At 36.0% G+C, this 16,862-nt stretch overlaps 1 protein-coding gene across 1 annotated transcript; it reads left to right on the forward strand.

Annotated features, from left to right (window-relative positions):
* The first annotated feature begins 12,124 nt into the window (after positions 1-12,124).
* LOC149152703 (CBS domain-containing protein CBSX5-like) lies at positions 12,125-15,595 on the forward strand. Its single transcript, XM_089445977.1, has 2 exons — positions 12,125-12,850; positions 14,301-15,595. The coding sequence occupies exons 1-2, from the start codon at positions 12,486-12,488 to the stop codon at positions 15,232-15,234; spliced, it is 1,299 nt and encodes a 432-aa protein (XP_089302103.1). The 5' UTR covers positions 12,125-12,485; the 3' UTR covers positions 15,235-15,595.
* The last annotated feature ends 1,267 nt before the right edge of the window (positions 15,596-16,862 follow it).

The raw sequence follows: 16,862 nt of genomic DNA on the forward strand, positions 1-16,862 counted from the left end.
TTCACCGGTGACCTATCACAAGGAGTGCATCCACCCACTGAGAGTCAATCTAGAGCCCCGTGGGCTAATAATATGATGGTTTTTCACAAAAAATATTTAATCACTTTATTTATCCTAGATAGAAAGTAGATTATTCACTCAATATACTGGATGCTTCTAAAAACTATCACATAATTCAAATTTCACATAATTTAAACGTTATAAATAATTAATTTCTTTAAATTTACTAGAGAATGAATTTGTAAAATATATTTTAATTATAGTAACTACTACTAAGTTTTCACATTAGCTCTTTTACTCCTACATGTTAAAATGTTGAAGAAAACCTGATATATTTATTTCCATCTTATTCCTATTCATTTTTATGCAAATACTTGCTTAAATTATGGTGGGAAGTAACTGGTGGTAAATAAGTTATTTACATTAGTATGAACAATTTTCATGGATTTTAATTTTAGGTGGTTTTCTTAACAATGAAAACCATTTCACAAATATTTAAAAATCATGGCATAAATAATTGCAATTAAACCAGAAATTATGGGAAAGAAAATTTGAGTCTTAGTGTGTTATCCGCATGACACAAAGGTTGCAATAAGACGTTCAAAATTATGATTCAATCAAATATTTGAAAAATAAATATTTGTTTTTCAAAATTAAACATTATAACTTGAATTGATTAATACTAAACTAATAATGGTCAACATACAAATTGATTACTAATATTCCCTTAAAAAAAACTAATAACTATTACCTATAATAATATCAATTAAAATAATAATATTTTTAACTATATTAATCAAAATAACAAACCTAGATATTCAACATCATAATACAAAAATTAAATTTTTAATACAAGTTAAACGAATTCTCTCCTACCTCGACGGAAAACACATACTTCATCTAAAATAAAGCAATAATGAATTTATGTATTCACGATGCATCTCCATTCAGATGACAACGTATTTATCTTCAATTATTTTAAAGTTTATAAATACAAATTATTATTATTATTTTAAAATATTTTTTTTTTTTTTTTATGTTTTTTTAATTATATTTTTTTGTGTGGTTAAGGTAATTGTATTATATTATTAAAATTTTAAAAACATCATACATTAACAGTTGAATTGTATACATCATTACTGTCACATCAGGCAAAATAATATGTGTAAAAGCTAACAAGAGAGTTGCTCTGAACAAGATGGAGTCTGTAAGGAAGCCAAAACAACTTGTGTCTTTGATTAATTCCGAAACAAAAGTAGCACAAGAAGAGAATTTGCCAAAATTACACATTACGGAGAAGGGTTGGGGGGAAACGGTGGTGGGGCTGCAAAGAACGTTGCCCTCTCATGCGTGTGGTAATTGATATGCTCTACTCAGGTCTCCAACCCACGGAGGTGGTCATGTGTTCACCAAAGTTGCTGCCGAAGCCCATCTAGAGAGTCCAAGAGTTCATTTTGCATGTGTTGGAGGTCATTGATGTATGCCACCAATTCATTCCGATCACCATAGCGCTGCTCCCTCAAAGTTTCCATGCTTAGATGGAGAGTATTCAGTTGAGCCGCTATGGAGTCCAAGGCAGTCAAGGCCTCTATGTGACCCTAGGAGCGATCTGGGGATATGGCTGCCTCTACGTCAGACTGGCGACTCTCGGTCAACTCTGAGCACGAGCTAGGTATGTCCTGTAGCGGACGATTCTCCATACGATGACCGTCTCCTCCTCTACGAGCACAAACTCGCTACCGCGACATGCAGCCGGCTCCTCCTCGCCCATTACATGAACCTAGTTGCCTTAAGAAACCCACCACAACAATCAAATATGAGCCAAACATAGGAAAACACGACTCGCCTCCCTTGCGTCGAAGTTCTCAGATTTCCCAGTGCAATTCCCATGCACCTCCCCACTGTCTGCTGGTGAGTTGGGTGCGCATTGCAGGTCACGAAGGTAGACCAACCACTCTCGGGGAATATCCACACCCCACGTTCTCTGCCTATCTGCCGCTCCAGAGGAGAAATTCCTTACCTTGAGAAGACCCATAGTGAGGCAGGGGAAACAAGAGCCCACCACCCACTCACACCAGCCCCATGGCTGCAATTCCTATTGCTGTAGTTTTTCCTATGCTCTCTCGGATCCCACGGCCAAAGAGCTTGCTAGATCTAGTCCCCCACATACCCTTCAATCTCGAACCCGTCTTGTACTGTCACCCCAAGCCTCTGCTTGAGCCAGGACGCCAATACCTCGCTGCCCTCCCTCACCCAACAATCCCTCCTCATTGCCCACCTGCTACAAATGACCACCTTGCTGCCTCCTTCCTACGTTAACTAACACTCGTAGGAGAGCCTGATTCCTAGAAGCCATTAAGTCGGTCGTATTGTGCATGGAGGCTCAACTGGCTCCACACTCCAACCCGCAACTACTTGTCTCCTTGATTGGACACCCCCATCAAGGTCTACTAGATCCTTATATATCATTTTTTGAAGATCCTGCATTTCCTCAAGGTCTAAGTCCGATTTAGTGCGAAGATCTGACCAAGCCACCCTGAAGTTTTTATGCGGTGGGTTCGCCCCACAGTTGGCCAAGCAGTTTGCGAATTTCTTGCCTTCATGGAGTACATGACTGGTACTGACATATTTGAAGTTTGTGAGGGCTTGCTGGATGCAAGAAAGTTGAGATTCCAATCTCCAGCTCCTAGCCACCTTTTGGGGGGAAGATCCATTGATAATCCTTTGTACCATATCTATGTTGAGGCGTGAGTCCCCCACTATTTTGATTCTTCGATATCGAAGGTGGGACACCAGGCTCAAGCCCACTTACAATCCTGTTAGCTCAGCCACGTTATTTGTTGTAATACCACAGAGGCTAGAGTAAGTTGCCCTTCGGGAGCCTACTGAGTCACGAGTGATGTCGTCGAAACCTGCTAGTTCGGGATTACCCTTGGAAACCCCATCGAAATTAATTTGGAGGCAGCTATCAGGGGGCGTGGGGGAGGAATGAAGAGGGGGAGCAAGCAGGAGGGGTTGCAAGATAGGCATGCTGGGGTAGAGCAAAGCAAATGAGAGGTTCAGATGGGCAAGAATTTGTGCTTTCGATGGGTCACAATTCTAGTCATCAGGGGACCATTATTCAAAAAGCATGGATTCTCGAACGTTTGAAATCGTCAGGCTCCATATGTGCATGCTGGAGGGTGTTTGTCCATTGAATAGGACCTGGTTCTTTTATTTCCAAGTGTTCCATAGAAGTAGACCCAAGGTTAACCACCAGGCTCGGTTCACCACCGGATTGGAGAATCGGTTAGTCTGCCAATTCTCAAGGAGATTATGGATGTCATCTAGATGGCTATGTATAGGGCCAAACAGGTCGGAGGCATGATTCCAAACTTCACATGTTATGTGGCAATCTCCAAAGAGATGGGAAAAGGATTCTTTCGCTTGCTTTTACATGATACATATTGACAGGCCAAAAAAACCCCGTTTCTAGAGGCGCTCCCAGGTAAGGATCTGCTTGTGGCCCACTAGCCAGAGGAAGTGAGCAACCTTGGGCCACAGGTTTCTTCTCTATATGTGTCGCCATAAGAGGTGATTTGATTAAGCCTGACCATTAGCCTGGATGAGATAGGCTTCTTTCACTGAAAAGGTTCATGTCGTAGAACGACCCCATCTTAGTTTGTCCATCTCCTGGGATATATGGACTTGACATTGAGAGAGATAAGTCCCTAGGAATGCACTAACCTCTCGTGAAATCGCTCTTGGCCAATCAACACTGGATTTCCATCTCCACCATCCGTGGTCATCCACATCTTCCATCCAGTAATCCTCTATGCAAAGGGCCAAGATTGAGTGGAAGAGGGGCATCAGGTCAGAAAGTGATTGATCTTGAGCAAGTCAAGGGAGTTTATACCAGAAGAGGGAGGATTTCCCATTCCTTACTTCCCAGAAGAAGTAGTCTCGAATTAGATCACTATTATTATTAGTGCGATTCCATATTGCAGATCCAGTTCTTGTAAGAGGTTTGCGAAGGCAATTTTCCTGCGATTTTCCCTGTCCATATTTTTGAGACCAAATCGTCTTCTAGAGTTCATTCCCCCCTTGTATCCATCGCCACCAGAGTTTTGCTCCAAGGATGTTACTTAAGACAACCAGATCGTACAAACTGAGCCCTCCCATTGTCTTTGGGAGATAAAGTTTATGCTAGGCTACTAATGACCGCTTTCATTCCATGGTTGCCCCACTCCAAAGGAATATTCTAAACATAGCAGCCAGCTCGACATAGATGCTCTTAGGGGCTGGGAGGGTGGATAGTTGATATAACATCATAGCTTGCAAAACAAATTTCACCAGAGTGGCCCTCCCTGCCAGGTTGAGAACACGGAAGGTCCAGGGTGATAAATTTTTGGAGAGCTTAGTGCAGAGGTCTTTCCAGGGGAAATTCAGAGGGGGTTGACGATGAGGGGGACCCCCAAATATTTAGAAGGGAGAGATCCACTTGAAAAACCCAAGGCTCGGGCAAGACAAGCTTGGACAGGCCTGGGAGTGTGAAAGAAATAGATACTCGATTTATCCTTGTTCAAGAGCATACCTGAAGCATCTTGGAAGTCCACCAGAATATTGTTCATCTGAATTGCCTCTTGGATAGTCACTTTCCCAAATAGGAGGTTTTCGTCCACGAACTACTGGTGAGTCATATAGACATTGGTGCCATGAATGTGGATGCCACTCAATAAGTTCCTTTGTTTTGATGCCTTGATCATTCGTCTCAGACCTTCTGCCGCTATGATGAAGAGTTTTATTTTTTATTTTTTATCTTTTAAATAAATAATGATTTGAATTATTATATTTTTATTAATTTTGCTTTTAATAGTAAAGAGTAGTAGATTTATATTAATTCGTGCCCGGTCGCGGCAAAAAATGGGAGATTACGTTTCATTTACATTGTCATCCCAAGGCATGATTGCCTGTAGACTGGTTGTACAAGCTCATTTTTCTTTCAAAATTTCAAAATGCAACTGAGCGTTAACACATATACGAGGATAAACCTTGCAATACTTCCCTAAAAGTAAAATACATTTAAAATTCGACATAAAACACAGGCAAAAAAGGTAGACTAGCCATCCATTTCAACTTGTCGGTTGAGGTCGATTCTAGTTGATTCCTCGACGTTCTGAGAGTTCTCTATTGCCAGTTGAATTTGGAGATCCTTGATTTGATTGCACTAGGCATTCACCTCGTCTTCAAAATGACTAATATTTATGTCCTTCTCTATGTTCCTCGCTTCCATTTCACAAGCTTCCTCACGTTGTTGCTGATAAGACTTCTGAAGATCAACCAAACCCACTCGCAATTCATAATGATCTCTCACAAGATTCATAGGCTTGAGGGGAGTATGAAGCTAGAGGTGGGAACTTCTCCATTTCCTATCAGAACGACCCACCACCCTACCCGAGCACGGGCATCGGTGGCCCCAGGAGCCATAGTCCATGTTGCTGAGGAGAAAGAGATGCACCCAAAGAAAATACTTAGAGGGACAATGAATCAAATGCTAAGGAGGAACAAAAAACATAGTAGCTCCTAGAATCACACAAAAGCAAGACTTGGAAACACCCTCATCGACAATTGTCTCTCCCTGATCCACCAACTTTACTACCAAATTGGACTCACCAGCTTGAGGGGAGGGGAAGCTCTCCACAACCAAAGTTGTCCACATACAATCCCGGTACTGCCAAAGAGTCCTTCCGCCAGAGACCTTTTGGACGAAGTCCTTCCTTTTGCAAAATTTAAGACCATTATTCCACAATTTATAGAAATTTCTAAGCCGAAGTCTCGTATGGTTTTAAGAGATTGCATGCTTACCTCTGGGGTCCCAATTCTCTACCATGATTATCTTGAAGCCTGAAATGACTTTTGCTTAAGCAAATTAACCATCTCTTGCGCGAGCCATTTGATTCAACCCAGAAGAAATAAATGTGGCTCTCCCTATGAGGTATCTCGCATGGATCTAGTTTGATTGTTCCTGCTATGGACCTAAATACGAGAATCAACATACAAAGTTCTCACACTTATCCTTTGCTTCACTTCAAGTGTCATGGCTTCCTGAGGTATGCCAACACGAGTCAAGTGTGAGGTAAGGTTTATGTTCAAATGATGCCAGATGGGGGGAAGAGGGGGTGCCAATAGGGATGAATGATGTGATGGGGGCAGCGAGCGTGGAAGGAGGGGAGAGGGGGAGGAGAGATGAGGGGGTTAGGGAGGTGGCCGATAGAGGGGGATCAGAGAGAGGGTGGGGTGGAGGATGAAGAGGGGGAGGGGAAGAAGGGAGGTGGGAACAAAGGGAGACAAGACTAATACATCCCAAGGGAGGGAAGGGGTAAAAGCGATTATCAAAAATTTTAAATCCAAGATATGTGACTTTTGTGCCCGGTCTTTGGTGTAGGAGGAGAGATTTATCATCAAATTTAGGACTTTCATGCTTAGATTTAGGGTATGGGAAGATAACCATCAATTCTATTTACCTTGTTACAACCTTATTTCTTTTGGGAAGCCATATTGGCTTGCATACCCGCATCCTTGTTTATACCTCTTAAAATATGAAAGAATTGCAGATGCCCAAAGAGAGGGAGCAAGCCAAGGGCTCTCTTTAGTATCTGATTTAGCTTGTTATTTTGGGTTGCAATGTTTGAGTTCATGTGCTTTATAACTAAGAGAGAATCACCCAATATATTCATTTCCTTGATTCCTTTTTGCTGAGCTAGAATGAGACCAAAATATAATCCATAGGCTTCCGCTTGGTTATTTGTCTTCCTGCCCAAACCCCAAGCATACTGATCAACAATTATTCCATCGGGATTAATGAGAATCCCTTCCCTCCCTACCACCCCAATATATTTTTATTAATTTAAATGTACCAACACATTTTAATTTTAATTTGAAATATAATTAATTTAATTCAAAGATTTTATATTTAATTTTTAATTTGTTTAATTAAATTAAATTATAATTAATTTAAATAAAAACATTATTTAAATTTTTATTTTTTAATTAATTCGGTTTTTTTAAGTCGAAATGTGGAGAGCTATTGTCCCATAATATTATATTTAAAAAAATAATACTTATTTTAAAGAAATTAAAAAATTTCAATAACAAAATAATTTTCACTATCCAATATAAATATTAATAACAAACAAATATTTCAATATCCAACATAAATATTAATAACAACAAAATATTTCAATCTCACCCACAAATAAAATACATCAATACCCATGGTAAATAACATAATTTTACATCACCTTTATATAGAGATAAAGTATTTGATAGTGAAAATTTTCTATTTTCATCCGTAAGTGCTTTGTACATTTTTTAGTATTAGAGAGATGTCTTATTCCTTGGGGACTCAATATGTATTTTAAGTATTAGATTTAAAATAATAATGATATCACAACAAAATGTTACACATCTCCCTCATACCCTGAATTAGAAGCACTTCTCTCTCTAAATATCAAGTTGACCCTTAATTAAAAGCATCTCTCTCTCTCACATATATATACTCTCTAAATATCAAGTTGAAATAATATAATTTAACATAATATGGGCATTGAAATATTTTATTTATAAGCAATACTAAAATATTTTTGTATTCTCTCTTTCTCTTTCTCTATATTAAATGCAATAATATTTATGAGCAACACTAAAATATTTTTGTATTCTCTCTTCTCTCTCTCTATATTAAATGCAATAATATGTATGTCTTTATCTCATATCAATTTCATATCTCTTTCATAGTGGGTTGTGATATCATTATTATTTTAAATCTAATACTTAAAATACATATGGAGTCCCGAAGAAATTAGACATATCTAATACTAAAAAATGTACAAAGCACTTATGGACAAAAATAGGAAATTTTCACTATCAAATATTTTAGTGTTGCTCATAAATAAAATATTTCAATGCTCACCTTATGTTAAATTATATTATTTCTACTCGATATTTAGAGAGTATATATATATGAGAGAGAGAAAGAGGTGCTTTTAATTTAGGGTCAACATGTTATTAAAAAATATTATTATTATTATTAATATTATCTAATTTTAAGGTCACGGCCAAGCCTGACACCAAATTGGTGTATGAGACCCCCTTGTTTGTGAGACAACAACACAAAATAAAAAATAAAATATTAATAACAACAAAAAATCAATACATGTATGCATATATAGAGAGACATAGAGATTCCATACATATATGCTTCTATTTCTTGATAGAGGGGGGATATCTCTCTAATACTAAAAAATGTATAAAACACTTAAGGACGAAAATAAAATAAAATAGTATCAAATATTTTAGTGTTGCTCATAAATAAAATATTTCAATGCCCACCTTATGTTAAATTATATTATTTCAACTTGATATTTAGAGAGTATATATACGTGAGAGAGAGAGGAGCTTTTAATTTAGGGTCAACTTATTATTAAAAAACATTAATAACAACACAAAAAAAAATATTAATAACAACAAAAAAATCAATACATGTATGCGTATATAGAGAGATAGAGATTCTATACATATATGCTTCTCCTTCTCCATAGAGGGAGGATATCTCTCTAATACTAAAAAATGTACAAAGCACTTATGGATGAAAATATAAAAATTTTCACTAACAAATATTTTAGTGTTCTTCATAAATAAAATATTTTAATATATTTCAATGCCCATATTATGTTAAATTATATTATTTCAACTTGATAGTTAGAGAGTAAATATGTGAGAGAGGGAGGTGCTTTTAATTTAGGGCCGACTTGTTATTAAAAAAATTAATAACAACATAAAATAAAAAAATATTAATAACAACAAAAAAATCAATACATGTGTGCATATATAGAGAGATAGAGATTATATATATATATATATATATGTTTTAAAATATTGATAACAACAACATATCGCCGTAGTCCAAGGATTATGCTTTCTTGCCCTCAAATCTGGGAAGGATTTTTGTAAATCCAACTAAAAGCTCTCAAATTTCATAATTTTAGGTGCCCTATAAGTTTTTGATGGTGTCGAATCCATTTCCACCATAAAAAAAAGATTCAAACATTGCCTCTATAAGGTTTTTTGAAATTTTTTTTGCCCGAACCACTTTTGGCCATCTGGGTAATTCCTCCGCCTCCGTAGACTACTCCCAAAAAATCAATACATGTATGCATATATAGAGAGATAGAGATTCCATAAATATATGCTTCTACTTCTCCATAGAGGGAGGTATTTAGAGGGTTAGCTTGAGTCCCCTTTGGTATTGGGAGGTCACAGGTTCATTTCTCTATTTAGAGGATTAGCTCAATTGGTTGAGTCCCCTTTGCTATTGGGAGGTCAAATGTTCAATTCTCTTGAACAATATTTTGTGGAAGTTAGCGAGTCACTCAAGGGAGAAATGAGAAATTTATTTAAAAATATACTAATAACAAAAAAACATTCTAATGTGGACAATGTGAATAAAAACATTCTAATGTGGACCATAATGTGAATAAAAACATTCTAATGTGGACCATATTTCAATGCTGATATTCAGTAAAATATTCCAATGTCAAGTATGTCTATATAATAGATTAAATATTCCAATGTCAAGTATGTCTATATAATAGAAAGTAATCAATTTTATTTTTATTTTTATTTTTAATTATCATTAAAATAATTTATTGATGTATTGTTCAAAATGAAGGAGATGCGAAATTTTTTATACTCAGCAAAATGAATTGACACATGGTGTGTGTGTGTGTGTGTATATATATATATATATATATATAGAACCAACATAGATTCAACTTAAGTTCAGATGATCTATTATATTGAGAAAGATCAAAATTCTCTAAGTACACAAATTTTCTCAAGTTTTACAATTTAAAATAAATTTACACTTTAAAAAATTTGATCATTCTAAATACTTCATAAATCTAGATTCAAAATAAATATATATTAATAATATAAAAATAACTTAAATAAAAAATAATATTTAATATTTAATTTATTTTAAAATTGTTATTTTTCTTTTCTTTGAAAGTAAAACAAGGGCTACATGGCTTAGCTTAAATATAGCTTAATTAAACTAATAAAAAATAAAGATAAAAATTTCATCACAAAAATAAAACAACTCATCAAACACTATATTGTTGAATACCATTACCAAAACTTAAGAAATATAATTATCTAATATTGTTTATATTAATATATATATATAAAATTTTTTATTAATATGTATTATTTTTATAATTAAATTTATTAAAATATATTTTTAAAATAATAATAAGTCATCTTAAATTGAAAATATAGACAAAAATTACAATTCATGAAAATAGAATTAATAGAAAAAAAAAATCAAAATAAAAAAAAATGAAATTAAAAACAAAAAATTAATGACTAATAAAAATGAAAATTACTAAACAACTCATACTAAAATCTTAACTAATCTTTTACAAATAAATAAATTTAAATGAAATAAAAATAACAAAAATTAAATTATCAATATTGCTTAATACCATGCCTACCGCAAATATAATAATCTTTTGAAAACTTCGGTTAGACCTTTTGAAAACTCATCTGGCAAAAAGACAGATAAGAAACATGGTAACTCATTAAATTTTCAGAAAAAAAAGCCAGAGCAACGTTAGAGCTGTGACTGATCATCTAAATCACTCTGGATTACGAATAAGGTAACTTAACTTAAAATTATGCATTTTATTTAAAAAAAATTATTATTTTATTATTTTAATTTTTTTGAAATATTATTATTTTTTAAACATAATTAGAATTTTTAGAATTTTAGTGTAATCTAAATTACATATTTTATTGAATTTTTTATTTTTATATAAATATATAACTAATCAAAATTTTTAATCAATCGTAATTTTAACTATTTAATTATCATAATTTTAAATATATATAGCCCACCAATCAAAATTTTAATTTTTTAATTATCCAACTTTAATAAAAAGATAAACCTCACTGGATTTTAGAGATCTGTGGTTTGATTTTTTGAATTTTTGACCGGAGAACCCACAGTACTGAATTTTTACACCAACGTTTCGAATCCCAAATGGGATTCATCAGGGTAAGAGAAAGAGGATCGAATATGATAAAAAGAAGAGCCAGAAGGAAGAAATAAATACTAATGAGGGAAAAATATATAAAGGACCAGCACATGTCGGCAAGAGAGAAATTAAAAAGAAACCTAAAATTGATTTTAATAATTATGAATTAATATTCGTTATTTTTATTTATATAATTATGAATTAATATTCATTATTTTTAATTATATAAATAATATTAATTAATTAATCTTTATAAATTACCATCAATAATTAATGTTAATAAATTAATATCAATTAAATAATCTTTAAGAATCCCATTTGGATTCGAAATGTTGGTGTAAAAATCCAGTACTGTGGGTTCTCCGGTCAAAAATTCAAATAAACCTCACTCTTCATTAAAATCCTTTACTTACGATACTTCGCATCTAAATCCTTTATTATTACAATAAAATAAATATGTTGACTATTAAAACATAATCCATAAAATTTAAAATTTAAACCTTAATTTCAAAGATGCTTTTACTATCCCATCTTCAACCTTTAATTCAAAGATTCCGTTGCTATCCAATCAGGGGTCCAACCTTTTGGTAATCTAAATGAATGAAGACACTTTTACAGATTTGCAATAATGATGAGAGAGATAAGTGGAAATCATAAAAATTTTATTTGATGTATTATACAGAATCTTGTGCAGATTGAGATATACCTAACAAAGAGTACTAAATATTAAAATATATGTGCAAACGAATAACAAATATTAACAGATTAACAAACTTTATTCAATATATAATCCAATTCATATATATTTTAGTTAGATAATCTATATTATTTTATTTAATGTTACATATATATATTTCAACACATGTGAGTGATCCATACTTCTCAATCTCTTTAGAAGACAAATTCCGGAAGAGTGATAATGTGCATGTTCGATGACAGCATTAATATAAATATTGTTATTGGAAAAAGGGAAAATATCTATTTAAATATTAAATAAAAAATAATTAAGAACGAATGCAAAAAGCATGTTTACCCATGCCGCATCCGAAGTTAGCTGAATGACCATCCTTGCCCGGCACCAGAGGAGATGGCCTCCCTAGTCCATCTATAAATATGGACCACCGCCTCTCCTTTGATCATCAACCTTTGCTTTTCATTTCTGTGTTTCTGAGGACCGTGCAAAGTAGTTTCTGCATTGCCTTTTTGTTACTCGAAAGGAGGTCCAACAGGCCTTATCTTGCCAGATTTTTCAACATAATCTTCTCTGAATCAACCCTAATTCAAAATATTTGCTAACCAAATCCTGATCTTTTTGGAATTTCAAGAGCAAACTAAGATACCCAGCTCCAGATTTCAAGCCCTTATCTGTGGGCTGTTGGGATTTAGGCTCCTCTTATCTGCAATTTGTAGTGTATGGCCGTTAGCCTGAAGTCACATGAGGTATCTGACCTCTGCCTCGGCAAGCCCGCCCTCTACTGGCTTCCAGTGGCTGCAACAGTTGGTGATGCCTTGAAAGCCTTAAAGCAGTCGCCCCATGAGACTGAGCTTGGGGTCTGGAATTGCAACCACAACTGGTTGGATCACAAGAAGCCAACCAACGAAGGCCAACAGGTCGAGGATTGCAGCTGCTTGGGTAAAGTTTGCATGGTAGACATTATCTGTTTTCTCTCCAGGGATGATAGCTTATATGACCCGGCATCTGCACTGGGTGCGCCTGTTTCGAGGCTCTTCCTGCCCAGGATTCCAAGTCGAGTCCGTCATGTAGATCCAAGCTCAAGGTTAATCCAAATTCTCCTATACTGATAATATCTAATCAGATCTTTGTATTTGTCAATTCGAAGATTTTATGAATGTATCGATTCCGAAATTAGGCTTCTGAATGTGTTTCTTTGATAGCTTTCGATGTTCTTATTGTCTTGATTCTCAACTGAGCCTTTTTAGGATTGCATCTTCTCATGAGAATAGTCCCAGCTGAATGCTAAGTTGCAGTTTTTACCTATTTAGGAAATTTCATGGATGGTAGTATACTTGGCACCACATTGTAAGGGCAATCATAGATCAAGGTGGGTTTCGATGGTTGCATTAAGATGGGCTCTCACAATGGCTGTTTTTCCTCCGAAAGAGCACTAAGGGTTTAATCTTTTGAAAATTGGATAGGCCAGCAATCGGACCCAGAACTTACCCTTAGTTGATGGGATGTTCTGGAACTGACCTGGATTCCTTTTCGTGATGGGTATTGTTATCAGTTCTATCTGCTGGTAGGACCTCCCTTCAAGCTACACTTAGGTTCAGGCCTCCTAGCCACCACCGGCCTAATTGGCTCTGATTCACCGTTGGAAATCGGATACAGCTAGGACCCAAATCCAGTATCTGCTCGCTGAGCAGTATGTCTTTTGATGATGGACATTCCTAACAATTTGATCTGCTATCTCTAACGTATCCCATCAAACCACACTTGGGTTCATGCCTCCTAACCACCACCGACCTACCTGGCTTTGATACACTGGTGAAAATTCAAGACCTGATGGGCACTATTAACAATTTAATCTGCTATCTCCAACATATACCTTCCAATCACACTTGGGTTCATAGTCCTAGCCACCACCAACTTATCTGGTTCTGCTACAACATTGAAATTTAGAGACAGCTAGGATCCGAACCCAGAACCTGCCCTTTGAGTTACAGACCTTGTCAAAATGGGCATCCTCACAAATCTAGAAGTGTGGATTGCTACCTCAACAAAGCTGTTTTCAGATTCTCATCTCTATGGTGTGAGGGACTTCAGTCATGAATTGGCCAGTCCATTGAGATTTTCAGAACTTAGGAGCTTATGTACTCTGTCATATCTGGCACAGTTGTAGTTAGTCTATGCAATAGCTCGCTTTTTTTTAGTTTGCATTAATCCTTTTATTTCCTAGTCATCGTAGCTTGTGGTCTATGGTTTCAACAGTCAAGGAAAGAAGGTTTGACCTTGGGGATAAGGCTGTAGCTACCAAGGGGAAGAAGATTACATATTTTTATGTGTAGATCCATGTCAAGCCCATGTTATGTACACTGTAAATAAAAGGGATGGGGATTGTATGTTTTTAAACGCGTATCAAGACAAAGGCCTACTGTCTATTGATATTTCATAAATTAAGGGGATGGGGTGGTTTAGTAATATTATATTAAGTGGAATATGTACTGATATGTTATGTGTTTCTTTCTCTTGCCCTTTTCTCTGTACAGCTTATTGCAGGCTTTGGATCTTATTCTGGAGGGAGCGCAGAATTTGATAGTACCAATTGAGAACCACAAAAGGCTGAGCTTTAAAAAGATTGGGCAGAAAATTGCCTCCGCTGGAACCGTCTCCTCTACAAGCCATGGTGGGAAGGAATTCTGCTGGATAAATCAGGAGGACGTTGTGAGGTTCCTGTTGGGTTTTATAGGAGTGTTCTCTCCCCTTCCCTCTATGACAATTGAAGATCTGGGGATAGTAAATCGTGAGGTTCTTACGGTGGAGTATGATAAACCTGCAAGTAGTGCATTGCAGATGATCCAACTCGCATCACACACCCAAACTGCAGTAGCAGTAGTGGAGCATGACCCCTTGCAGGGTCCCAAGCTGATTGGTGAGATATCGCCTTCTACTTTGATGTACTGTGATGAGACTGTAGCCCTTGCCCTCGCCACCCTTTCCTCTGGGGATTTCATGGCCTATGTTGACTGTGGAGGGCCCCCAGAATCTCTTGTGGAACTTGTGAGGAGGAGGATAAATCAGAAGATGGGCCCTATGGGAGAAGGTGAGCAGGATCAAAACGCAGGGAATCCTATACCTGGATCAGATCAGCCTCTCACAGAGAGAGATAGCCTGTCTACGGATTCCTGGGAAGAATCTTCCGATGAAGAGTTTGCTGCACTGTCACCATCTGGGCCTCTCAGAACTTCCAACAAATGGTCTCGTTCCTGTTCCGTCAATAAGTTTGGATATGCTTCCAGGGGTCGCAGAGTGGCACCTCTGACCTGTAAACCCTGGAGCTCTCTGGTTGCTGTAATGGTGCAAGCTCTTGCTCATAGAGTGAATTATGTGTGGGTGACTGATGAGGATTCCAATTTGGTTGGGATGGTAACTTTCTTAGACATTCTAGATGTTTTCTGGAATCATTTGCAATCTTTAAATTGACACCAGAGCAGAGAAACCTTTCTTCCTTTAGTTTTTTGTCGTTATTCTACTCTCGTAAGCTTGTAGTTGCAGCACAATTATTTGGCCTCTTGGTTATGAGAATGTGGAGGATAGGCCTCAACTTGTGTTATTTGTAATTTTTGACGGAATATTTATAGTTTTTGGAGCAATCAGAGAGACACCTCGAGGACATGAGGCAAAGATACCGAGATTCTTGAGTAGGAGCTTTTCTCTAAGGAACTCTATACACAAATCCAGAGGATTTTCCCTGGAGTATATGTACTTTTTTGCAAGGATCTGTTATGTAATAATTTCAGAGTTTCCTCTTATCTAATAATGCTTGTGGATTGTTCAAGGAAAACTATACTTTTCAACTGGTGGATGATGATGCTTTCCTGAATGGTTAAGAAATTTTTGGTTCTATAACTTTTTTTTATCTGTAATTCATCTTATATGATATGATTACTTTGATATAAATTGGATTAAAGAACGTATGGATCTGGCTATTCCATAATATTCTTTCTTTCGTTCTCATCAAATTGTAATAAACAGCTAATGGATCTGGCCGACATAATTGAATATTTTCCTGGAGTTCAGATCAAATTTGATAAACAGCGTATGGATCTAGCTATTCCATCGTTGAATATTTTCTTGAGTTAACATCACGTGGATGGTGGCCATCTAATTGTGATTAGTTTTTATGGACATAAAGGTTATGAATATACATACCTTTTATAAGGCAGCAAACTGTGACATTAGTTTCATGGTTTCTTAGTTATTTAACTTCATGACATTAGTTTTCATGACATCTTTGACATGAAGCAAAGATATTGAGAGACTTTGTACATTAGGTAGTACTCCGTACCTATCAATGGCCTCATTATCACATCCGGAAGAAACACACTAATGGCTTATGTTGTCTACTATACTTACATAACGATAGTTTTCTGCATCTGCTGGATTCACAAAACTATAGACATTGTGCTATACATGGAAGCACTTTCTGTGTATCACAATTCAGGGAATATGGGGATCAACCCATATTCCATATACGAATCACAATTCAGGGTATATGGGGATCAACCCATATTCCATATACGAATCACCTGACGATGGGGATCAACCGCGAGATTCACCCTTGATTTTTCTTTTCAATCTTGAAAGGGACTTGAGTTATTACTAGAAAGTTAGAAACAGAGAAATTCACAGATGAATTCTTGAGGTGACAGCCAAGATGTTTGGTTGGTTTTGTTTTGTAAGAGGAACCTGTAAAAACCCTTGGTGCAGATTGTAAAAAAATATACTTAGAGGCTTCTAAACAGAGAAATTTAAGGATGAACTCTTGAGGTGACAGCCGAGATGTTTGTTTGGTCTTATTTTGTAAGAGGAACCTGTAAAACCCTTGGTGCAGATTCTAAAAAGACATAATCAGAGGCTTCTTTTGACAGAATCAGTTAGCACCTTTTAAAGACTGACATCTATAAATAGATCACAGTTCGAACAACTTGGGAGATCCCCATAAATAGATCACAGTTCGAACAACTGGGAGATTCCCAAAAATAGATCACTGTTCGAACAACTGGGAGATCCCCATAAATAGGGAATATCATATTTTACTGCAATAACAT

Source organism: Pinus tabuliformis, chromosome 9, assembly GCF_031772625.1.
Source record: "Pinus tabuliformis cultivar Carrire ecotype Pingquan chromosome 9, CPIR1, whole genome shotgun sequence".
Classification (NCBI taxonomy): domain Eukaryota; kingdom Viridiplantae; phylum Streptophyta; class Pinopsida; order Pinales; family Pinaceae; genus Pinus; species Pinus tabuliformis.

Bases quoted from the DNA above. Each gene is read 5' to 3' on its own strand.
- LOC149152703 (XM_089445977.1), top strand. From the start codon at position 12,486: ATGGCCGTTAGCCTGAAGTCACATGAGGTATCTGACCTCTGCCTCGGC. The intron at 12,851-14,300 runs GTTAATCCAAAT...TTCTCTGTACAG, and splicing joins CATGTAGATCCAAGCTCAAG to CTTATTGCAGGCTTTGGATC.